Source organism: Octopus sinensis, linkage group LG14 (genome assembly GCF_006345805.1).
Source record: "Octopus sinensis linkage group LG14, ASM634580v1, whole genome shotgun sequence".
Taxonomy (NCBI): domain Eukaryota; kingdom Metazoa; phylum Mollusca; class Cephalopoda; order Octopoda; family Octopodidae; genus Octopus; species Octopus sinensis.
Window position 1 is genome coordinate 6,005,185 of NC_043010.1, and position 24,969 is coordinate 6,030,153.

General features: G+C 32.7%; 4 protein-coding genes across 4 annotated transcripts; all 4 read right to left on the reverse strand.

Annotated features, from left to right (window-relative positions):
• Positions 1-217: 217 nt before the first annotated feature.
• Positions 218-3,672, reverse strand: LOC115218967 (protocadherin beta-5-like). The gene is made up of 4 exons (XM_036509194.1): positions 3,650-3,672; positions 2,429-3,572; positions 1,270-1,420; positions 218-672 (listed from the first exon to the last, which is right to left on the reverse strand). The coding sequence occupies exons 1-4, from the start codon at positions 3,670-3,672 to the stop codon at positions 338-340; spliced, it is 1,653 nt and encodes a 550-aa protein (XP_036365087.1). The 3' UTR covers positions 218-337.
• Positions 3,541-4,837, reverse strand: LOC118766058 (protocadherin-11 X-linked-like). Its single transcript, XM_036509258.1, has one exon. It carries the CDS (start codon positions 4,813-4,815, stop codon positions 3,685-3,687), a length of 1,131 nt encoding a protein of 376 aa, XP_036365151.1. The 5' UTR covers positions 4,816-4,837; the 3' UTR covers positions 3,541-3,684.
• Positions 4,838-8,914: 4,077 nt separating this feature from the next.
• Positions 8,915-13,069, reverse strand: LOC118766045 (protocadherin beta-4-like). Its single transcript, XM_036509195.1, has 4 exons — positions 13,064-13,069; positions 11,160-12,911; positions 9,995-10,145; positions 8,915-9,395 (listed from the first exon to the last, which is right to left on the reverse strand). The coding sequence occupies exons 1-4, from the start codon at positions 13,067-13,069 to the stop codon at positions 9,064-9,066; spliced, it is 2,241 nt and encodes a 746-aa protein (XP_036365088.1). The 3' UTR covers positions 8,915-9,063.
• A 3,557-nt stretch (positions 13,070-16,626) lies between these two features.
• On the reverse strand, positions 16,627-24,484 carry LOC115218968 (protocadherin beta-2-like). The gene is made up of 4 exons (XM_036509196.1): positions 24,042-24,484; positions 18,957-21,440; positions 17,771-17,921; positions 16,627-17,173 (listed from the first exon to the last, which is right to left on the reverse strand). The coding sequence occupies exons 2-4, from the start codon at positions 21,342-21,344 to the stop codon at positions 16,842-16,844; spliced, it is 2,871 nt and encodes a 956-aa protein (XP_036365089.1). The 5' UTR covers positions 21,345-21,440; positions 24,042-24,484; the 3' UTR covers positions 16,627-16,841.
• Between the last annotated feature and the right edge of the window lie 485 nt (positions 24,485-24,969).

Genomic DNA, 24,969 nt, shown 5'->3' on the forward strand with positions numbered 1-24,969 from the left:
AGAGAAGTTAGGATGTTGTATAAAATGTTTGCTGTATTTAGTTACAAATTGTTATGCAATGTGCTAAAATTGCTCTGAGATTAGATTTATTTTATCAATACAATAAATGAGATTAAATAGGAACCAAATAATTGGGTTGATTTACTGTAAATTAAAAGCTAAAAAACAGAATCTGAAACCAAACAGAAACTAATGAATGAAACATTATTGATGCGTGTTCTACTATCAAATGAAATATTGTTTTGTTATTAATATTTTCTTTTAATGTATTCCTTACTGGAAATGTATTGCCTGTCTTGAGAAAATAATGCTTTGTTATGTTCTTGAAATGATGCTATTAGACGTCTGTTGCAGACAGAGGAGGAGGAAGTGGAGGTACCTGGGGTGATGAAGGTACCTTTGGTAGTGTTGTTATTTTGGGTACAGCTGGCAGAGATGGTTTACAGTCTGAAGTAAACTGACTTTTCACTGGTACTGTAGAATGTTGTCCAGTTATGTTAGATGTGGTCCCAGTAATAGTCAAAGGTGTTTGGTCAATCGAACAGGAAGTGTTATTATCGACATTAGGTTGATGGTGATATCCATATTTGTTATCTCCCCTTGATCTGTTGAGTGTGTTTTGAAGTTGATTTCTTCTATTCCATGTTTGGTCACTTTGGTAACGGCACAGATCTAAAAACAATATTAAGATTTTATATAAATTTACTTTGCAATCAAAAATTAAGCATTTGTTTCATGCGTAAAATTATCCTAAATCTATGCAGGTTTACTCAAAACTTTGAATGTTTAATGAACAACTTGATAATTTATTGATAATGAAGAATTTAATTAAATTCAGATGTTTTTCATTTTAACATTCTCATTTTTAATTAGGGATTAGTCTTGAGAAGGAGTTTTGGGAGAATAATATATGTGAATAAATTTCACGAGAACATTATATATATTGAATATCTTGACCTATATCTTTTTAAAGATTTGCAAATGGACACTAATCATTAATTTATAATTAAATTTTAGTCGTGTATCTATGGAGATTGGTGGAATGAAAGCTTCCTAGCTTGAAAATTAATGAATGGGTGAACAACAGAAAGAGCCACGAGGTGTAAAGCATTGCCTTAATATTCTACTCATCTGATTCATGCTAACATACGCAAAATGAATGTAAAACGAATGAACAAACTAGATATGTATTATTATATCATTAGGAAATATAATATTAAATTTAAAAGTTTCTTACATTTGAAGAAATTCTTGGCATTTTTATCTTACCTGGCAGTTCCTCATAATGTCCAGCACTACCAACACTCCAGCCATGACCACTATCAGTGTGAGATGACAATGTTGACATCTCACTGAATTGGCCAGGATTGTTCAGTTCTCTGTAACCTGGAGACATACTTTCTTCTCTGGGAATGAACATCTATAAATATAAGTCCAATGGATCATCATGATGTTCTGCACATTCAAAAGAAAAAATATACATCTCAAAGATTTAGACAATTCTTAGGATTCTTCAATTGGGAGGTTAATTTCTAATCTTTCTATAGTCTAGATTCTAAACTTTCTGAAGTCTACAAGTAATTTCCTAGAAAGATGACTTCAAAACATCAGTCAGAATATATATATATAAGTAATTTTTAGTATATTGTATTTACTCTGTCTCCAGGATATCTTCATCATTGCCATCTCAGAGTGCTATGACTTTTGAGTTTAAAATATTCAAAGAAGCTTCAATTAGTAAGAAAGAATCATATATTAAGTAATTTAGTCACCCCAGTAAACTGAGGATATGAACAATAACAAGCAGAGTAAATAATTCAATATGAAAACAGCAGTCGAGTTTCAAACTAACTTTTCAAATTGTATATGATAGTTTATTAGTATTACCGCAGTAACAGAGGAAAACTATTCTACAGATGAAAATAGCAGACCTGTTTTATTCATGTCTAATGATGACTGCAATTGTACAGATAAGATTAGCAAGTGTTTAAAATACTGTGTATATAACATTCTTCCAACCATAAAGATTGCACGTGTCAATAAATATTTGTTACTTCTCAATTTCCTTTGCAGCATTCAGATGAAGTTTTTCTAGGAATAACCAATATTGAAAAGAATGCAAAAATACATTTGGAAAAGATAGATGAACAATAAAGGGAATGGTTCAAATGTAAAATAGTGAGAGTGGTCATCATCATCTTTGAACATCAGTTCTCCATTCCGACATGGGATGGAGAGTAGGAGAGGAGTTAGCTAGCCTTAGAGCTGTCCATGCTTCATCTCTATTTTTCTATAGTTTCTATGAAGGGACGACCATCCTAACACCAACCACTTAACACAGTTATATTTCATGCAGGAACACAAAAACAAATGAAGCATGCAACAGCCATTTTTTCCTTGATATTTCAAATAAATATAAGCAATTTACCTGTTCAGGTCTGTTCAAAGTAAAATCATTCCACTTATCACATGGCATGGTTCTGCAGTAAGTATCTTCCCTATAAACCTTTGATTCTTGAGATGGCTTCAGTTTTCTCGACATTGTGTACGAAATGCCAGGTGGAACACAGGTAGGATCAAATATATATTTCGATTGCATGTTTAATGCAGGTGTAACCTTGTGGTACATATCAACACTGTTGTTATAGTTGCTGTCTGTCTGCTTCAGTCTATGAACTATACAGATTGATATGGAGATCACTATGACAACTGATACGATCACAGCTGCTACAACAATAACAATCATCACATTCAATTGGAGACCATTACTTGATTCTGTTGTTGTCTTTGAAGGGGTCTTAAATATCTTTGATGTGCTGTTACTAACTGTTAGAGTCAAAGACAAAGTTGTTGTCGATGACAGAACTGGACTGCCACTGTCTTTCACACCTAATTCCAGTTCATAGAATCCAGCATCATTTTGGTAAAGTGAGCGAGAGAAAGATAAGACACCAGAGTGATGGTTCATTTGAAATAAGTGTTTCTCATTACCTCTGAGTATTTCATATGTGAGGAAGGCATTGTGTTGACTGTCTCTGTCAGAGGCCCTAACAACTGTGATATCATGGTCAGAGTGGGGATGGTAGTGGACATTAAGAGTGAAAGGGTCAACATTAGGGAAACTGAAATAGGGAGCATTATCATTTAAATCCATAACCTCAACAACAACATTTGCTCTCTTCTCCAGTGATGGTGTTCCTTTATCTTTTACTAAAACCTTAAACTCATACAAGTTCTTTTCTTCTCTGTCTAGGGACTCAGTTGTGGAAATGAATCCCACATCAGATATCTGAAATGGTAGAATATCTTTTCCATTAGATAATAGAGAATAGGTTAATTGTCCTCCATCTCCAATATCTGGGTCTGTGGCATTGACATATCCAACAGGGAAGTCTTTGTGTTCATTTTCATAGGTGAGAAACTTAAATATGTCCTGACTAAACTGAGGTTGTACATCATTTATGTCAGTGACCAGCACAGAAAACCGTTTCTCTACTTTCAATGGAGGTAAACCATTATCTTGACATTTAATGGTGAAATTAAAGCTCTTCTCACTCTCTCTATCTATTTCACTCTTGACAACAACTTTGTATTTCTTTTCAGACTCTGAGATAAGCTGAAGATATCTATTTTGTAAATGGCACTTCACTTGTCCATTTTCTCCATTGTCATTGTCAATGACATTCACAAAAGCAACAAAACTGTGAATTTGTGTTCCTTCAGAGATGACAGCTGTTTTTCCAGTTGACTTAACAAAAATTTGAAGTCAATGTTTGGTGGATTATTCAAATGAGTGACACCATTTACCAGAACAATGGCAGCTGAGGACATTGGAGGGTTACCATTATCCCTAGCTTCAACATACAATTTATATATCCTTCCAAATTGAAATTCTTTCTTCAGAAACAAATATCCAGTTACTTCATCTAATCTGAAAAACTGTTCAGTATATTTTGATGTTATGGCATTGAAAAAATAAGATATTAATCCATTTTCTCCTTCATCTAAATCTGTGGCTGACAGCTTTGCAATCGGTTTGTTTAACTGGTGTGTGTCATTTACAGTGACATTATAATTCTTCTGAGAGAACAAAGGTTTATTGTCATTTATATCCTTCACTAATATTTTAATACGAAGTACACCTTTTTTCTGTGGTGATCCATTATCTCTGGCATTTAACTGAATTTCATAATTGCTTTTTGTCTCACGATCTAAGACGTTTTCTAGATTGAGTTGCAATAGATCAGATCCATCCAAATATTTAGAAACAATCAATTTAAAAGGAGTATTTAAATCTTCAATCCCATAAGTGATTCTGGAATTCTGAATACTGACATCATTATCAATGGCATTTGGAATTATATACTTTTTTCCTATTAAATCATTTTCCTCAAATTTTAAATGAAATTCCTTTTTTGGAAACTTGGGAGAATTATCATTGACATCTTCTATTATAACTTTGAGTTTTAATATCTTAATAACAGAATAGCCATGTTGAACAGTTATTTCTAATATTCTGAAACATTCCACATTATATTGACACAGAATTTCTGCATCCAATATGGCAGCAGTGTACAAGTGTCCTCCCTGTGTAACATTAAATAACGGAGCTGCTCCATCTGTACTTCCCTGAACAACATTAAATGTCAGTTTGCTGTTATCGTCAAGAGATGGTACAGTATCCAATAGGTGTGTATCAGTGACAATATCTCCAATAAAGCTGTGTATATCATTGTTCTCTTTCACATGGTAGGTATGATCCACACACCAACAATTGTTAACCATTAACAACACCAACAAAAATATGTATAACATGGTTACAGTCTACAATTCTGTTACAAGGAATTATATGTAAAATGTTGTTGAAACCTATGAAATTATGACCTTGAATATTTTCTTGTTATCACCTGTAAATATATAAAAATATAAAAACTGATTTATGCATTTAATTATGATGAAGTAATCTAGGAAATACACATCAGTGAAAACTGGTAGCAATACAAAATTTTACCAACATATTACAAGGTACGCAAAAAAAATCTACATTATCGTTCCATTCTTTATCTTTATATGCATTTGATAGAATTTAAAGTTATTTTCCTCCTACACATTTAAGTTATGTTTTAGTGTGCAAAAATATTATATCAATTGTATAATCTCTTATTCTTTGTAACAAACATTTCTTAAATTTTCATCATTTCAAGAACCTAATTTATACTTCAAATAAAAGAAGGAAGCATTAACATATGTTTGACTGGTCTACATCTGCTAATTTATCTTAAATTCTCATTTTGTGTACTAAGGAAGCCTACACTGACAATTAATGAACCTTTTCCAAATATCAGTCAAATCTCCCCCAAATCACAAACTATCATAATATTTAAAAAGGGGACATATTGGATAACATATTGAATACTATATATCAAAGTACAGCATGACACAAGAAAAAAAAGATATGATTATTATGGTTAGAACTGCCTCTGATTATTGATCTATCCAATTGCAAACAACATGAGATTTAAATTTTGTTTGGCAGTCAAGTAATATATAATATATAATTATCATGTTTCTATACATTATCCACAATCAAGTCTGATTAATAAATGATAAATGTATTTTTCAGCAATATTAGGTTGTCAAGAAAGTTCTTGCAGTTTTTAACCTTTAAATTCAGTTGCACAAATCTCAGCTTAAACAGAACTTTATTAATCGAAATAAACACCATCAGAATCAACACACTTTTGCCAACGCGAAACAAGTTTATTTATGCCAGTAGCATAAAAATCCTGCATTCTGGTAGCAATGAAGTCGTTGAGGGTGTGTTTGGCATCATCTTGGTTTTTGAAGAATTTCTGACACAGGATGTTGTTGAGATGCTTGAATAAGTGGTAGTCGGTTGGCAAGAGATCTGGTGACTATGGCATATGAGGCTGTGTTTCGTAACCCAATTCGTTCAACTTCTGCAGGGTCAGTTGTGCGACGTGTAGTTGAGTGTTGTCATGGAGAAGAATTGGTAATTTTCTATTGATCAATGCTGGCTGTTGTTGTCGGAGTTTCTTATGCATTTCATCTATTTACAGACAGAACTTCTCTGCCATAATGGTTTCGCCTGGATCCAAAAAGGCGTGATGGATTACAATGGCCGCAGACCACCATGACCTTCTTTTGGTGCAACTTTGGCTTTGGGAAGTGCTGTGGAGCTTTGTCGGTGCCCAACCACTGAGCTGAGCATCACCGGTTGTTGTAAAGTATCCATTTTTCATCACAAGTCACAATCCAGTCGTTCTTGCTGTGTAAAAGAAGGGAAGACGACACTTTAAAATGGCATTTTTTTGGGTTGTCGTTCAATTCATGCGGCACCCATTTCTCAAGTAATATTTTTCCAATCTCTTTCAAGTGGTTGGAAATTGTCACATACGTTACGTCTAATTCAGAATCAAGTTCTCGAACAGTTGTGCGTGAATTGGCTTCCACTAAGGCTCTTAGTTGATCATTGTCAACATCCGATGGCTGACCACCATGCTTATCTTCAAGACTCTTGTCACCGCTACGAAATTTCTTGAACCACGATTGTGCTGTATGTTCATTAGTGGTTCCTGGGCCAAATGCATCGTTGATATCATGAGCTATTTCAGCAGCTTTTCGGCCTAGCTTGAACTGGAATAAGAAAATTGTGCGAATTTGCTTTTTGTCCATGTTGTATGCAACGTTCTGGACAAAATGGTCTAATTATTCAATAAGAAAAAGAGTAACACGATTAGATAGAACGAAAAATGGGCTTTAAAATGACATATAAATTCTAAGTAATTTAATGATATTTAATTTGAAAATATATCATTTAAAACCAAAATGTAAAATTCAGCAAGAACTTTCTTGACAACCTAATACGTTCATAAATACATTATGGTAAGCAGTAAGTTTTGTAGTCTGAAGAATATCCGGTTAAGCTTTTCAGCAATCTGCTGTAGATAGGGAACCTAAATTTTTGCTGTAAGATGCTAAGATCTTAATATTCTAAGGGGTTTCTTTTTTATCCTTTATTTCTTTCAGGAACTGGACTCCAGCTTTGCTGGGGTACTCCCTTGATACTTATAACACATTCACTCTTTTACAACATTAGTACTCCCCAACCGTTCTATTCCTAAAGCTATTAAGTTGCAGACTTTGAAAATGGTTCTCTTGCTTCATTGATAGGGTTCGTTTCTTAGATTCACAGTTACTGAGTCACAATCTGTAATTCACGATTTGATGCAAAGGAAGTAAAAGATAAAACTGACAGAACACTAATTAAATGAGTTGTTGCCCTTTGATTCTGGCCTAAAAATAACAACAAAAAAAAAATGTCTGCCTAACAATCTAAGCTGAAAAAATAATTTCCTTCATCACATCTCCCTTCTAATTATCAATATTTAGCGTCATTCTCACATTAAACATTTGACAATCTAATCACAATTAAACATTCAGTAATCTTGCAATTCCTTGGAACAGAAAAATCAAAAATTTTACAATTTAGTAAAATTATATCTTTCCTAAAATTTACCATTCTAGACGGTCTTTGAGAAATAATATTTATATTCTAGATTTGATGAATGGAAATCGTGACAAGGTACAAATATCTGTGAAAAGTTCTAACATCAAGTAAACTTATTCTATTTCTACATCCTGTCTGTAACAATAGAATGAACTTTTGATTAAATAAACCATTTGAAAAACATATAAAAGATTACACAACAGAATAAGTTCTAATAAGTACTTACCAACAGTTGTCAGTGGTTTATATAGTTGTTGCTGTGCTGTTTCAGGGTTTTGGTAACAAAGTTATATCAGTAGCAGAAGTTCTGAGTAGTTTGGTATGTGACAGTGTTATGTAGTTCTATGGAGTTGGTTGTGTAGTATGTAATGTGTGTTGTAGCCAATGACAAGCTGTCTTTTATTCCAGTGCAAGGAAACGGAAATACAGCCTCCAACTTTTGCAGTTAATGATGGGCTGACTCACAGACTGGTTTACTTAACCCACACCCACTTACATATATATATGTGAATGTTTGTTAGTACATAAATGAATAAGGAAGAAATGTCTAATGACTAGAATGAAGTGGACAGGCAATAAATTCAGTATGGAAAATATTGATTCAAAATAATGTTAATATAAATGTGTAAAAGTATAAGGAACCTAACTTTAGTAACTCTATGTTACAAACTGCACATAACTCTCAGAAAAGTTATCATGGAACCAAGATAAAATTAATTCATATAAAAAATAAATATTTGGAAATATTATTATATTAATACAATAAAACAGCAGTGGAGTCACAAAGAAAACTTTTTAGAAAATACGAAACTATGGCTATCAATGAACTTATTTATGTTCAGTAGAAATGTGTGAAGTAGAATACTGAAGAACAGCAGAATAAGAGAATGAGCAGAAAGAATGATATTTACCAAACCTTTTGCATTTGTTAGGTTAAAGGGGTTTACTTCATTTTGGATTTCATAGATTTCCTCAGAATTAATAATAATAATATTGAAGAATTTCACAAAGAACAGAAGTGGAAGGCAACTACTAATAGATATAACTTCTACAAACTACCATAGTAAAATATTCTGTAAATCTCAGATTTTCTAGCAAAACATTAACATCTTGGAGCCTTCAAAGTGAACACTGATAGCATTACAGAATATAAATATAAGATTCTTAAGATTTACTATATCAGAAATGGATTTGCAGAGAAGTTAGAATGTTGAATAAAATGATTGCTGTATTTAGGTACAAATTATTATGCACTGTGCTAAAATTGCTATGAGATTAGATTTATTTTATCAATACAATAAATGAGATTAAATAGGAACCAAATAATTGGGTTGATTTACTGTAAATTAAAATCTAAAAAACAGAATCTGAAAACTAACAGAAACTAATGAATGAAACATTATTGATGCGTGTTCTACTATGAAATGAAATATTGTTTTGTTATTAATATTTTCTTTTAATGTATTCCTTACTGAAATTGTATTGCCTGTCTTGAGAAAATAATGCTTTGTTATGTTCTTGAAATTATGCTATTAGACGTCTGTTGCAGACAGGGGAGGAAGTGGAGGTACCTGGGGTGATGAAGGTACCTTCGGTAGTGTTGTTATTTTGGGTACAGCTGGCAGAGATGGTTTACAGTCTGAAGTAAACTGACTTTTCACTGGTACTGTAGAATGTTGTCCAGTTATGTTAGATGTGATCCCAGTAATAGTCAAAGGTGTTTGGTCAATCGAACAGGAAGTGTTATTATCGACATTAGGTTGATGGTGATATCCATATTTGTTATCTCCCCTTGATCTGTTGAGTGTGTTTTGAAGTTGATTTCTCCTATTCCATGTCTGGTCACTTTGGTAACGGCACAGATCTAAAAAATAATGAGTTTGTATATGAATTTACTTTGCAATCAACAATTAACCTCATTAACATTTCTTTCGGGCATAAAATTATTCTCCATCTGTGCAGGTTTGCTTGCAAATTTTTAATTTCTAAGAAACAACTTGATAATTTATTGATAACGAAGAAGATAATTAAATTCAGATAATTAACATTCTCATTTTTAATTAGGGATTAGTCTTGAAAACGAATTTTCCAAGAAAAATACATGTAAAGAAATTTTAATAGAACATTTTATACAATCAATATCTTAACCCCTATTTCTGAAAGTGTTACAAATGGACAATAATCATTAATTTGAAATTAAATCATAGTCCTTTTTATTTGGAGACTGGTGGAATGAAAGCTCCCTTGTTTGAAAAGCATTCAATGGATTAGTTACAGAAAGAGCCTCTAGGTGTAAAGCACTGCCTTAATATTCTACTCATCTGACTGATGCTAGCATAAGAAAAATGAACGTAAAAGGAATGAACAAACTAAATTAAATATATGTATTACGCTCTCATTAGGAAATATATTAAATTTAAAAGTTTCTTACAACTGAAGAAATGCTTGGTAATTTTATCTTACCTGGCAGTTCCTCATAATGTCCAGCACTACCGACACTCCAGCCTTGACCACTATCAGTGTGAGATGACAATGTTGACATCTCACTGAATTGGTCAGGATTGTTCAGTTCTCTGTAACCTGGAGACATACTTTCCTCTCTGGGAATAAAAATCTATAAATATAAACCCAATGGATCATCAAGATGTTCTGAACGTTCAAAAAAAGAAATATATCTCAAAGATTTAGACAATTCTAAGGAATTTTAATCATTGTATACTCTAAGTTCTAAACTTTCTGAAGTCTACAAGTAATTTCCTAGAAAGATGACCTCAAAACATCAGTCAGAATATATATAGGTAATTTTTAGTATATTGTATTTACTCTGTCTCCAGGATATCTTCATCATCGCCATCTCAGAGTGCTATGACTTTTGAGTTTATAATATTCAAAGAAGCTTCAATTAGTAAGAAATAATCATATATTAATTTAGTTGCTCCAGTAAGCTAAGGATATGAACAATAACAAGCAGAGGTAATAATTCAATTTGAAAACAGCAGTCGAGTTTCAAACTAACTTTTCAAATTGTATCTGACAGTTTATTAGTATTACCCTAGTAACATAGGAAAACTATTCTACAGGTGAAAATAGCAGACCTGTTTTATTCATGTCTAATGATGACTGCAATTGTACAGATAAGATTAGCAATTGTCTAAAATACTGTGTATATAACATTCCTCCAACCATAAAGATTGCACGTGTCAATAAATATTTGTTACTTCTCAATTTCCTTTGCAGCATTCACATGAAGTTTTTCTAGGAATACCCAAAATTGAAAAGAATGCAAAAATACATTTGGAAAAGATTGATGAACAATAAAGGGAATGATTTAAATGTAAAATAGTGAGAGTGGTCATCATCATCATTGAACATCAGTTCTCCATGCTGACATGGGATGGAGAGTAGGACAGGAGTTAGCTAGCTTGAGAGCTGTCCATGCTTCATCTCCCTATTTTTCTATAGTTTCTATGAAGGGATGCATTTCCTAACACCAACCACTTAACATGGTGGGTGCTTTTATATGGCCCCAACATGGGAACTGTTACGTAAAACCTCTATAGGCAATTTTACATGAAGCATGCAACAGCTATTTTTTCCTTGATATTTCAAATAAATATAAGCAATTTACCTGTTCAGGTCTGTTCAAAGTAAAATCGTTCCACTTATCACATGGCATGGTTCTGCAGTAAGTATCTTCCCTATAAACCTTTGATTCTTGAGATGGCTTCAGTTTTCTCGACATCGTGTACGAAATGCCAGGTGGAACACAGGTAGGATCAAATATATATTTTGATTGTACGTTTAATGCAGGTGTAACCTTGTGGTACATATCAACACTGTTGTTATAGTTGCTGTCTGTCTGCTTCAGTCTATGAACTATACAGATTGATATAGAGATCACTATGACAACTGATACGATCACAGCTGCTATAACAATAACAATCATCACATTCAATTGGAGACCATTACTTGATTCTGTTGTTGTCTTTGAAGGGGTCTTAAATATCTTTGATGTGGTGTTACTAACTGTGAGAGTCAAAGACAAAGTTGTTGTCGATGACAGAACTGGACTGCCACTGTCTTTCACACCTAATTCCAGTTCATAGAATCCAGCATCATTTTGGTAAAGTGAGCGAGAGAAAGATAAGACACCAGAGTGATGGTTCATTTGAAATAAGTGTTTCTCATTACCTCTGAGTATTTCATATGTGAGGAAGGCATTGTGTTGGCTGTCTCTGTCAGAGGCCCTAACAACTGTGATATCCTGGTCAGAGTGGGGATGGTAGTGGACATTAAGAGTGAAAGGGTCAACATTAGGGAAACTGAAATAGGGAGCATTATCATTTAAATCCATAACCTCAACAACAACATTTGCTCTCTTCTCCAGTGATGGTGTTCCTTTATCTTTTACTAAAACCTTAAACTCATACAGGTTCTTTTCTTCTCTGTCTAGGGACTCAGTTGTGGAAATGAATCCCACATCAGATATCTGAAATGGTAGAATATCTTTTCCATTAGATAATAGAGAATAGGTTAATTGTCCTCCATCTCCAATATCTGGGTCTGTGGCATTGACATAGCCAACAGGGAAGTCTTTGTGTTCATTTTCATAGGTGAGAAACTTAAATATGTCCTGACTAAACTGAGGTTGTACATCATTTATGTCAGTGACCAGCACAGAAAACTGTTTCTCTACTTTCAATGGAGGTAAACCATTATCTTGACATTTAATGGTGAAATTAAAGCTCTTCTCACTCTCTCTATCTATTTCACTCTTGACAACAACTTTGTAATTCTTTTCAGACTCTGCGATAAGCTGAAGATATCTATTTTGTAAATGACACTTCACTTGTCCATTTTTTCCACTGTCATTGTCAATAGCATTGACAAAAGCAACAAAACTGTGAATTAAAGTTCCTTCTGAGATGACTGCTGTGTTTCCAGTCGACTTGAAGACAAATTTGACATCAATTTTGGGAGGATTGTTAAGATGACTGATTCCAGTTACAAGAACAGTTGCAGTTGAGGACATTGGTGGGTTACCATTATCCCTTGCTTCAACAAACAATTTATATATCCTTCCAAATTGAAATTCTTTCTTCAGAAACAAATATCCAGTTACTTCATCTAATCTGAAAAACTGTTCAGTATATTTTGATGTTATGGCATTGAAAAAATAAGATATTAATCCATTTTCTCCTTCATCTAAATCCGTAGCCAACAGCTTTGCAATCGGTTTGTTTAACTGGTGTGTGTCATTTACAGTGACATTATAAGTATTTTGAGAGAACACAGGGAAATTATCATTAATATCTTTAATAATTATTTTTATATGAAGTACACCTTCTTTCTGTGGTGACCCATTATCTCTGGCAATAAGCTGAATATCGTAAATGCTTTTTGTCTCACGATCTAAGACATTTTCAAGGTTTAGTTGCAATAAATCAGATCCATCCAATTTTTTAGAAACAATCAATTTAAAAGGAGTATTTAAATTTTCAATCTCATATGTAATTTTGGAATTCTGAATACTGACATCATTATCAATGGCATTTGGAATTATATGCCTGGTTCCTATTAGAACGCTTTCATCAAATTTTAAATGAAATTCCTTTTTTGGAAACTTTGGAGAATTATCATTAACATCTTCTATTATAACTTTGAGTTTTAATATCTTAATAACAGAATAGCCATGTTGAACAGTTATTTCCAATATTCTGAAACATTCCACATTATATTGACACAGAATTTCTGCATCCAATATGGCAGCAGTGTACAAGTGTCCTCCCTGTGTAACATTAAATAACTGGTCTGTTTCATCAGAACTTCTCTGAAGTACATTAAACATCAGTTTGCTGTTATCGTCAAGAGATGGTACAGTATCCAATAAGTGTGTATCAGTGACAATATCTCCAATAAAGCTGTGTATATCATTGTTCTCTTTCACATGGTAGGTATGATCCACACACCAACAATTGTTAACCATTAACAACACCAACCAAAGTATGTATAACATGGTTACAGTCTACAATTCTGTTACAAGGAAATATATGTATAATGTTATTGAAACCTATGAAATAATGACTTCTGGAATATTTTCTTCTGTTATCACCTGTAAACATATGAAACATAAAAGCTAATTATGCATTAACAAAGATGAAGTAATCTAGAAAATTCACATCACTGAAAACTGGTAGCAATACAAAATTTTACCAACATATTACAAGGTACGCAAAAAAAATCTACATTATCGTTCCATTCTTTATCTTTATATGCATTTGATAGAATTTAAAGTTATTTTCCTCCTACACATTTAAGTTATGTTTTAGTGTGAAAAAATATTACATCAATTGTATAATCTCACCCTTGTAACAAACATTTCTTAAATTTTCATCATTTCAAGATCCTAATTTATACTTCAAATAAAAGAAGGAAGCATATTAACATATGTTTGACTGGTCTACATCTGTTAATTTATCTTCAATTCTCATTTTGTGTACTAAGAAATGAAGCCTACACTGACAATTAATGAACCTTTTCCAAATATCAGTCAAATCTCCCTCAAATCACAAACTATCATAATATTTAAGAAGGGGACATATTGGATAATGTATATCAAAGTCCAGCATGGCACAAGACAAGAAGATATGATTATTATGGTTAGAACTGCCTTTGATTATTGATCTATCCAATTAGAAACAACAGGAGATTTAAATTTTGATTGGCAGTCAAGTAATATATGATTAGCTTTTCCACTGAAATCATGTTTCTATACATTATCCACAATCAGTCTGATTAATAAATGATAAAAGCATTTTTCAGCAATAAATTCATAATCACATTATGATAAGCAGTAAGTTTTGTAGTCTGAAGAATATCCAGTTCAGCTTTTCAGCAATTTGCTGTAGAAAGAAAAACTTAATTTTTGTTGTAACATTCTAAAAGCACAATATGCTATGGGGTTTACTTTTTCTGTGGCCGTGTGTTTACCGTTGGCTATTTTCTTTCTCCGTCTTCCCTTCCTTGGACCTTTCCTTTTTCTATGTTTCTGATGAAGAGCTCCGCTTGAAATGTTGAATACTCCATCTTTCATTTCTTTCCTAAGTGTCGAAGAACTCTGTACTTGTTCCACGTCCTCGCGTTGATGTCTTTTCTCTTTATTCATTTTTGGAGTAACTATATATATATATATATATACACAAATAGAAATTTCTATCGGTTTGTTTTGAGACGCATAAATTATAATGGTTATTGACAATTTTTGTCTTTTTTTCGGTATATTTGGCATTAGAATTTTTCTTTTGCCCTTATTTTTGTACATTATTTATAAATTTAACCTTTAAAGGTATTTTTTGATATGCTGGCCAGTGGTGTTGTTTAACTGAATAGCATCTTTGTTCTCCATCATCCCATAACTAAACTCAATACTCAATATGCATCAGGAAGACAAGTTGAAATGAATGTTCCTGAGTCACAATCTGTAATTCACTATTTGATGAAAAGGAAGTAAAAGATAAAACTAACAGAACACTAACTAAAGGAGTTGTTGCCCTTTGATTCTGACCTAAAAATAACAAAAAACAAATAATGTCTGCCTAACAGTCTAAGCTGAACAAAATAATTTCCTTCATCACATCTCCCTTCTAATTACTAATATTTAGCATCATTCTCACATTAAACATTTGCCAATCTAATCACAATTAAACAATCAGTAATTTAGTGATTCCCTGGAACAGTAAAATTACAAATTTTAAAATTTAGTAAAATTATATCTTTCCTAAAATTTACCATTCTAGACGGTCTTTGAGAAATAATATTTATATTTTAGATTTGATGAATGGAAATCATGACAAGGTACAAATATCTGTGAAAAATTCTAACAATAAGTAAACTTACTCTATTTTTACATCCTGTCTGTAACAGTAGAATGAACTTTTGATTAAATAAAAGATTTGAAAAATATACAAAAGATTACACAACAGAATAAGTTCTAATAAGTACTTACCAACAGGTATCAGTTATTTATATAGTTGTTGCTGTGCTGTTTCAGGGTTTTGGTAACAAAGTTATATCAGTAGCAGAAGTTCTGAGTAGTTTGGTATGTGACAGTGTTATGTAGTTCTATGGAGTTGGTTGTGTAGTGTGTAATGTGTGTTGTAGCCAATGACAAGCTGTCTTTTATTCCAGTGCAAGGAAACGGAAATACAGCCTCCAACTTTTGCAGTTAATGATGGACTGACTCACAGACTGGTTTACTTAACCCACACCCACTTACATATATATGTGAATGTGTGTTAGTACATAAATGAATAAGGAAGAAATGTCTAATGACTAGAATGAAGTGGACAGGCAATAAATTCAGTATGGAAAATATTGATTCAAAATAATGTTAATATAAATGTGTAAAAGTATAAGGAACCTAACTTTAGTAACTTTATGTTACAAACTGCACATAACTCTCAGAAAAGTTATCATGGAACCAAAATAAAATTGATTCATATAAAAAATAAATATTTGGAAATATTATTATATTAATACAATAAAACAGCAGTTGAATCATAGAGAAAATTTTTTTAGAAAATACGAAACTAAGGCTATCAATAAACTTATTTCTGTTCAGCAGAAATGTGTGAAGTAAAACACTGAAGAACAGCAGAATAAGAGAATGAGCAGAAAGAATGATATTTACCAAACCTTTTGCATTTGTTAGGTTAAAGGGGTTTACTTCATTTTGGATTTCATAGATTTCCTCAGAATTAATAATAATAATATTGAAGAATTTCATAAAGAACAGAAGTGGAAGGCAACTACTAATAGATATAACTTCTACAAACTACCATAGTAAAATATTCTGTAAATCTCAGATTTTCTAACAAAACATTAACATCTTGGAGCCTTCGGAGTGAACACTGATAGCATTACACAATATAAATATAAGATTATTAAGATTTTGCTATTTCAGAAATGGATTTGCAGAGAAGTTAGAATGTTGAATAAAATGTTTGCCGTATTTAGTTACAAATTATTATGCACTGTGCTAAAATTGCTCTGAGATTAGATTTATTTTATCAATACAATAAATGAAATTAAATACAAACCAAATAATTCGGTTGATTTACTGTAAATTAAAATCTAAAAACAGAATCTGAAAACTAACAGAAACTAATGAATGAAACATTATTGATGCGTGTTCTACTATGAAATGAAATATTGTTTTGTTATTAATATTTTCTTTTAATGTATTCCTTACTGGAAATGTATTGCCTGTCTTGAGAAAATAATGCTTTGTTATGTTCTTGAAATGATGCTATTAGACGTCTGTTGCAGACAGAGGAGGGAGTGGAGGTACCTGGGGTGATGAAGGTACCTTTGGTAGTGTTGTTATTTTGGGTACAGCTGGCAGAGATGGTTTACAGTCTGAAGTAAACTGACTTTTCACTGGTACTGTAGAATGTTGTCCAGTTATGTTAGATGTGGTCCCAGTAATAGTCAAAGGTGTTTGGTCAATCGAACAGGAAGTGTTATTATCGACATTAGGGTGATGGTGATATCCATATTTGTTATCTCCCCTTGATCTGTTGAGTGTGTTTTGAAGTTGATTTCTTCTATTCCATGTCTGGTCACTTTGGTAACGACACAGATCTAGAAAAAATATTAAGATTTTATATAAATTTATTTGCAATAAAAAAATTAAGCATTTGTTTCATGCATAAAATTATCCCAAATCTATGCAGGTTTACTCAAAACTTTGAATTTTTAATGAACAACTTGATAATTTATTGATAATGAAGAATTTAATTAAATTCAGATGTTTTTCATTTTAACATTCTCATTTTTAATTAGGGATTAGTCTTCAGAAGGAGTTTTGGAAGAATAATATATGTGAATAAATTTCACGAGAACATTATATATATTGAATAGCTTGACCTATATCTTTTTAAAGATTTGCAAATGGACACTAATCATTAATTTATAATTAAATTTTAGTCGTGTATCTATGGAGATTGGTGGAATGAAAGCTTCCTAACTTGAAAATTAATGAATGGGTGAACAACAGAAAGAGCCACGAGGTGTAAAGCATTGCCTTAATATTTTACTCATCTGATTCATGCTAACATACGCAAAATGAATGTAAAACGAATGAACAAACTAGATATGTATTATTATATCATTAGGAAATATAATATTAAATTTAAAAGTTTCTTACATCTGAAGAAATTCTTGGTATTTTTATCTTACCTGGCAGTTCCTCATAATGTCCAGCACTACCAACACTCCAGCCATGACCACTATCAGTGTGAGATGACAATGTTGACATCTCACTGAATTGGTCAGGATTGTTCAGTTCTCTGTAACCTGGAGACATACTTTCCTCTCTGGGAATAAAAATCTATAAATATAAACCCAATGGATCATCAAGATGTTCTGAACGTTCAAAAAAAGAAATATATCTCAAAGATTTAGACAATTCTAAGGAACCTTCAGTTGGGATGTTCATTTCTAATCATTGTATACTTTAAATTCTAAACTTTCTGAAGTCTTCAAGTAATTTCCTAGAAAGATGACCTCAAAACATCAGTCAGAATATATATATAGGTAATCTTTAGTATATTTATTTACTCTGTCTCCAGGATATCTTAATCATCGCCATCTCAGAGTGCTATGACTTTTGAGTTTATAATATTCAAAGAAGCTTCAATTAGAAAGAAATAATCATATATTAATTTAGTTGCTCCAGTAAGCTAAGGATATGAACAATAACAAGCAGAGGTAATAATTCAATATGAAATCAGCAGTCGAGTTTCAAACTAACTTTTCAAATTGTATCTGACAGTTTATTAGTATTACCCTAGTAACATAGGAAAACTATTCTACAGGTGAAAATAGCAGACCTGTTTTATTCATGTCTAATGATGACTGCAATTGTACAGATAAGATTAGCAAGTGTCTAAAATACTGTGTATATAACATTCCTCCAACCATAAAGATTGTACATGTCAATAAATATTTGTTACTTCTTAATTCCCTATGCAGCATTCAGAAGATATTCTTCTAGGAATACCCAAAATTGAAAATAATGCAAAAATACATTTGGAAAAGATTGATGAACAATAAAGGGAATGATTTAAAGGTAAAATAGTGAGAGTGGTCATCATCATCTTTTAACATCAGTTCTCCATGCTGACATGGGATGGAGAGTAGGACAGGAGTTAGCTAGCCTTAGAGCTGTTCATGCTTCATCTCCCTATTTTTCTATAGTTTCTATGAAGAGACGACCATCGTAACACCAACCACTTAACATGGTGGGTGCTTTTATACGGCCCCAACATGGGAACTGTTACGTAAAACCTCTATAGGCAATTTTACATGAAGCATGCAACAGCCATTTTTTCCTTGATATTTCAAATAAATATAAGCAATTTACCTGTTCATGTCTGTTCAAAGTAAAATCGTTCCACTTATCACATGGCAAGGTTCTGCAGTAAGTATCTTCCCTATAAACCTTTGAGTCTTGAGATGGCTTCAGTTTTCTCGACATTGTGTACTGAACTCCAGGAGGAACACAGGTAGGATCAAATATATATTTCGATTGCGTGTTTAATGCAGGTGTAACCTTGTGGTACATATCAACACTGTTGTTATAGTTGTTGTCTGTCTGATTCAGTCTATGAACTATACAGATCGATATAGAGATCACTATGACAACTGATACGATCACAGCTGCTATAACAATAACAATCATCACATTCAATTGGAGACCATTACTTGATTCTGTTGTTGTCTTTGAAGGGGTCTTAAATATCTTTGATGTGTTCTTACTAACTGTGAGAGTCAAAGACAAAGTTGTTGTCGATGACAGAACTGGACTGCCACTGTCTTTCACACCTAATTCCAGTTCATAGAATCCAGCATCATTTTGGTAAAGTGAGCGAGAGAAAGATAAGACACCAGAGTGATGGTTCATTTGAAATAAGTGTTTCTCATTACCTCTGAGTATTTCATATGTGAGGAAGGCATTGTGTTGACTGTCTCTGTCAGAGGCCCTAACAACTGTGATATCATGGTCAGAGTGGGGATGGTAGTGGACATTAAGACTGAAAGGGTCAACATTAGGGAAACTGAAATAGGGAGCATTATCATTTAAATCCATAACCTCAACAACAACATTTGCTCTCTTCTCCAGTGATGGTGTTCCTTTATCTTTTACTAAAACCTTAAACTCATACAAGTTCTTTTCTTCTCTGTCTAGGGACTCAGTTGTGGAAATGAATCCCACATCAGATATCTGAAATGGTAGAATATCTTTTCCATTAGATAATAGAGAATAGGTTAATTGTCCTCCATCTCCAATATCTGGGTCTGTGGCATTGACATATCCAACAGGGAAGTCTTTGTGTTCATTTTCATAGGTGAGAAACTTAAATATGTCCTGACTAAACTGAGGTTGTACATCATTTATGTCAGTAACCAGCATTGAAAACTGTTTCTCTACTTTCAATGGAGGTAAACCCTTATCTTGACATTTAATGGTGAAATTAAAGCTCTTTTCTCTTTCTCTGTCTATTTTACTCTTGACAACAACTTTGTATTTCTTTTCAGACTCTGAGATTAGCTGAAGATATCTATTTTGTAAATGACACTTCACTTGTCCATTTTCTCCATTGTCATTGTCAATAACATTGACATAAGCAACAAAACTCTGAATTTGTGTTCCTTCAGAGATGACAGCTTTTTTTCCAGTTGACTTAACAAAAAATTTGAAGTCAATGTTTGGTGGATTATTCAAATGAGTGACACCATTTATAAGGACAATGGCTGTTGAAAACATAGGTATTTTACCATTATCTCTAGCTTCAACAAGCAATTTATATATCCTTCCAAATTGAAATTCTTTCTTTAGAAACAAATATCCAGTTACTTCATCTAATCTGAAACACTTCATGGCATATGTTGATGTTTTGCTATTGAAGACGTAAGATATTAATCCATTTTCTCCTTCATCTAAATCTGTAGCCAACAGCTTTGCAATAGGTTTGTTTAACTGGTGTGTGTCATTTACAGTGACATTATAAGTATTTTGGGAGAACACAGGGAAATTATCATTAATATCTTTAATAATTATTTTTATATGAAGTACACCTTTTTTCTGTGGTGATCCATTATCTCTGGCATTTAGCTGAATTTCATAAATGCTTTTTGTCTCACGATCTAAGATATTTTCTAGATTGAGTTGCAATAAATCAGATCCATCCAATTTTTTAGAAACAATCAATTTAAAAGGAGTATTTAAATTTTCAATCTCATATGTGATTCTGGAATTCTGAATACTGACATCATTATCAATGGCATTTGGAATTATTTGCTTGGTTCCTATTAGATCATTTTCATCAAATTTTAAATGAAATTCCTTTTTTGGAAATTTGGGGGAATTATCATTAACATCTTCTATTATAACTTTGAGTTTTAATATCTTAATAACAGAATAGCCATGTTGAACAGTTATTTCCAATATTCTGAAACATTCCACATTATATTGACACAGAATTTCTGCATCCAATATGGCAGCAGTGTACAGTTGTCCTCCCTGTGTAACATTAAATAACTGAGCTGTTTCATCACTACTTCCCTGAACAACATTAAACATCAGTTTGCTGTTATCGTCAAGAGATGGTACAGTATCCAATAAGTGTGTATCAGTGACAATATCTCCAATAAAGCTGTGTATATCATTGTTCTCTTTCACATGGTAGGTATGATCCACACACCAACAATTGTTAACCATTAACAACACCAACCAAAGTATGTATAACATGGTTACAGTCTACAATTCTGTTACAAGGAAATATATGTATAATGTTATTGAAACCTATGAAATAATGACTTCTGGAATATTTTCTTCTGTTATCACCTGTAAACATATGAAACATAAAAGCTAATTATGCATTAACAAAGATGAAGTGATCTAGAAAATTCACATCACTGAAAACTGGTAGCAATACAAAATTTTACCAACATATTGCAAGGTGTGTCAAAAAATCTACATTATCATTCCATTCTGTCTATTTATATGCATTTGATAGAATTTTATGACATTTTCCTCCTACACAAATAATTTACGTTTTGGTGTGTAAAAATGTTACATCAATTGTATCATCTCTTTTCTTAAATTTTCAGCACTTCAAGAACCTAATTTTGAATTCCTCTATGACTGCTTTGCTTGTGGTTTGGCTGAGGTGAGTCACAATCGGAAATTTGGAGAAGTAGTCACAAATGAGCAGGTAAGTTTTGCCGTTGATTTCAAATAGATCTGTTCCTAGATTTTTTTTATGGGTCACTGGGAACGTCATGAGGTATCAGTGGCTCTCTGTTGTTGGTATTTGCAAATTCTTGGCGTATTTGACAGGATCTGCACATTTCTTCGATGTTTTTGTTGATGTTTGTCCAAATAGACACCTTCACGAGAGTGAAGTTTGGTCTTTTTCTATCCCTTGATGAGAGGCATGGAGCTGTACTAGAATGTCATGTTGTAGAGGAGGAGGAGGTATCAACATTAGTGTCCCTTTGAAGATGATTCCATTTCCTACAGCCAATTCGTCTCGAAAAGACCAGTGTGTCTTTATTTCATCAGGGTCTTGTTTGATGTTGTCTGGCCACCCACAGATGATTGCTTCCATCAGTGTAGCCAAAGCAAAATCTCTGCTGGGGAACTCACGCAGTTGGTAATGTTTGATGATGGAAAACTGACAAAGTCAATTTGATTCCATTCACTCTCAAATCAAGGTCAATGTCTTTATTGCCTTCATGGCTTGGGAGGCAAGACAGAGTGTTGGTCAACGTCATGGTATGTCCTGGGTGGTATTTGATCTTGGAATCATATCCTTGTATTTTCTGAAGCATCCTTTGTAGTCAGGGTGGTGCTCAAAGAAGGCATTTTTTTGCTATCACCTCCAGGGGTTTGTGGTCTGTGATGACTTCAAACAGATATCTATAGAGTTGTGTGTGGAAATGGGTGATTCCAAATACTACAGTCAAACTACCCAAACATCGATCATGAAATGCTGGCTGAGTTTTGTCAAGGGCTTTCTATGCAAATGCCACAGGTTTGCTATCTTGTACAATAGCTGCCCCAAGTCCTTTCAAAGAGCTGTCTACCTCAAGTCATGTCTTTTTCTTTAGGTTAAAGAACCAGATGTTTGATTTCTCTGAAATGGTTGATTTAATTTTTCCAAAGCAGTGTATGTGGTCTTCAGACAAATGGTATATTTTTCTTGAGGAGTTCCCTTATTGGTTGTGATTCCATGCTGAAGTTTGGAATGAATGTTGCAAATTAATTCATCATTCACAAAAACTTTTGTAGCTCTTCCTTGTTTTCTGGAACACACAGGTTTCAAATGTCATAAATACTTGCTGGGTCTGGCCTGATGCCATCTTTGGAATAAATATTTCCAAAGAAAGAGATTTCAAGTTGATGAATGTGGCATTAGTCCTAGCTTGAATACCAATCCAGATTCCTTTGCTTTTTCCATGAGTCTTTGTAAATTTCTGTCATGCTCTTCTTCATCTTGCCATGGACAGCGATGTCATCATTTATTGCAACAACCCCAGTTCGAAAGATATTGTGAGATGCTTTCAGACCAAATGACAATTTAGTCCAACAATATCTTCCAAATGGGGTCCTGAAGGTTGTGAGCAGCTGACACTCTTCATCCAAATGAACTGACCAGTATCCTGCTTTTACATCTAGTCTCCCGAAAAAACTAGAACCAGCAAACTGAAGGTCCTTTTATCTTTTACTGGTTTCAATTATTGGACGGCAGCCCTACTAGGCACTCTCTAAATACTTATAACACATTCACTCTTTTACAATATTAATACTCCCCAACCATTTTATTCCTAAAGTTATTAAGTTGCAGACTTTTAAAATGGGTCTCTGATTCATTGATATGGTTCGTTTCTAAGAGTCACAGTTACTGAGCCACATTCTGTAATTAACTATTCAATGAAAAGAAAGAAAAAGATAAATAATAACAGAACTTTAACTAAATGAGTTGTTGCCCTTTGATCCTGATAAAAAAAAAAAAGATGTCTAACAGTCAAAGCTGAAGAATTAAATTTCTTCATCACATATACCTTCTAATTACTAATATTTAACATTTTTGTTATATTTAACATCGTTTTTCCATTAAACATTAGACATTCTAATCACAAACATTCAGTAATTTAGTGATTCACTGGAACAGTAAAATAAGAAATTTTAAAATTTAGTAAAATTATATCTTTCCTAAAATTTACCATTCTAGACGGTCTTTGAGAAATAATATTTATATTTTAGATTTGATGAATGGAAATCATGACAAGGTACAAATATCTGTGAAAAATTCTAACAATAAGTAAACTTACTCTATTTTTACATCCTGTCTGTAACAGTAGAATGAACTTTTGATTAAATAAAAGATTTGAAAAATATACAAAAGATTACACAACAGAATAAGTTCTAATAAGTACTTACCAACAGGTATCAGTTATTTATATAGTTGTTGCTGTGCTGTTTCAGGGTTTTGGTAACAAAGTTATATCAGTAGCAGAAGTTCTGAGTAGTTTGGTATGTGACAGTGTTATGTAGTTCTATGGAGTTGGTTGTGTAGTATGTAATGTGTGTTGTAGCCAATGACAAGCTGTCTTTTATTCCAGTGCAAGGAAACGGAAATACAGCCTCCAACTTTTGCAGTTAATGATGGACTGACTCACAGACTGGTTTACTTAACCCACACCCACTTACATATATATATGTGAATGTGTGTTGGTACATAAATGAATAAGGAAGAAATGTCTAATGACTAGAAGGAAGTGGACAGGCAATAAATTCAGTATGGAAAATATTGATTCAAAATAATGTTAATATAAATGTGTAAAAGTATAAGGAACCTAACTTTAGTAACTTTATGTTACAAACTGCACATAACTCTCAAAAAAGTTATCATGGAACCAAGATAAAATTAATTCACATAAAAAATAAATATTTGGAAATATTATTATATTAATACAATAAAACAGCAGTGGAGTCACAAAGATAACATTTTAGAAAATACGAAACTATGGCTATCAATAAACTTGTTTATGTTCAGTAGAAATGTGTGAAGTAGAATACTGAAGAATAGCAGAATAAGAGAATGAGCAGAAAGAATGATATTTACCAAACCTTTTGCATTTGTTAGGTTAAAGGGGTTTACTTCATTTTGGATTTCATATATTTCCTCAGAATTAATAATAATAATATTGAAGAATTTCACAAAGAACAGAAGTGGAAGGCAACTACTAATAGAAATAACTTCTACAAACTACCATAGTAAAATATTCTGTAAATCTCAGATTTTCTAACAAAACATTAACATCTTGGAGCCTTCAAAGTGAACACTGATAGCATTACAGAATATAAA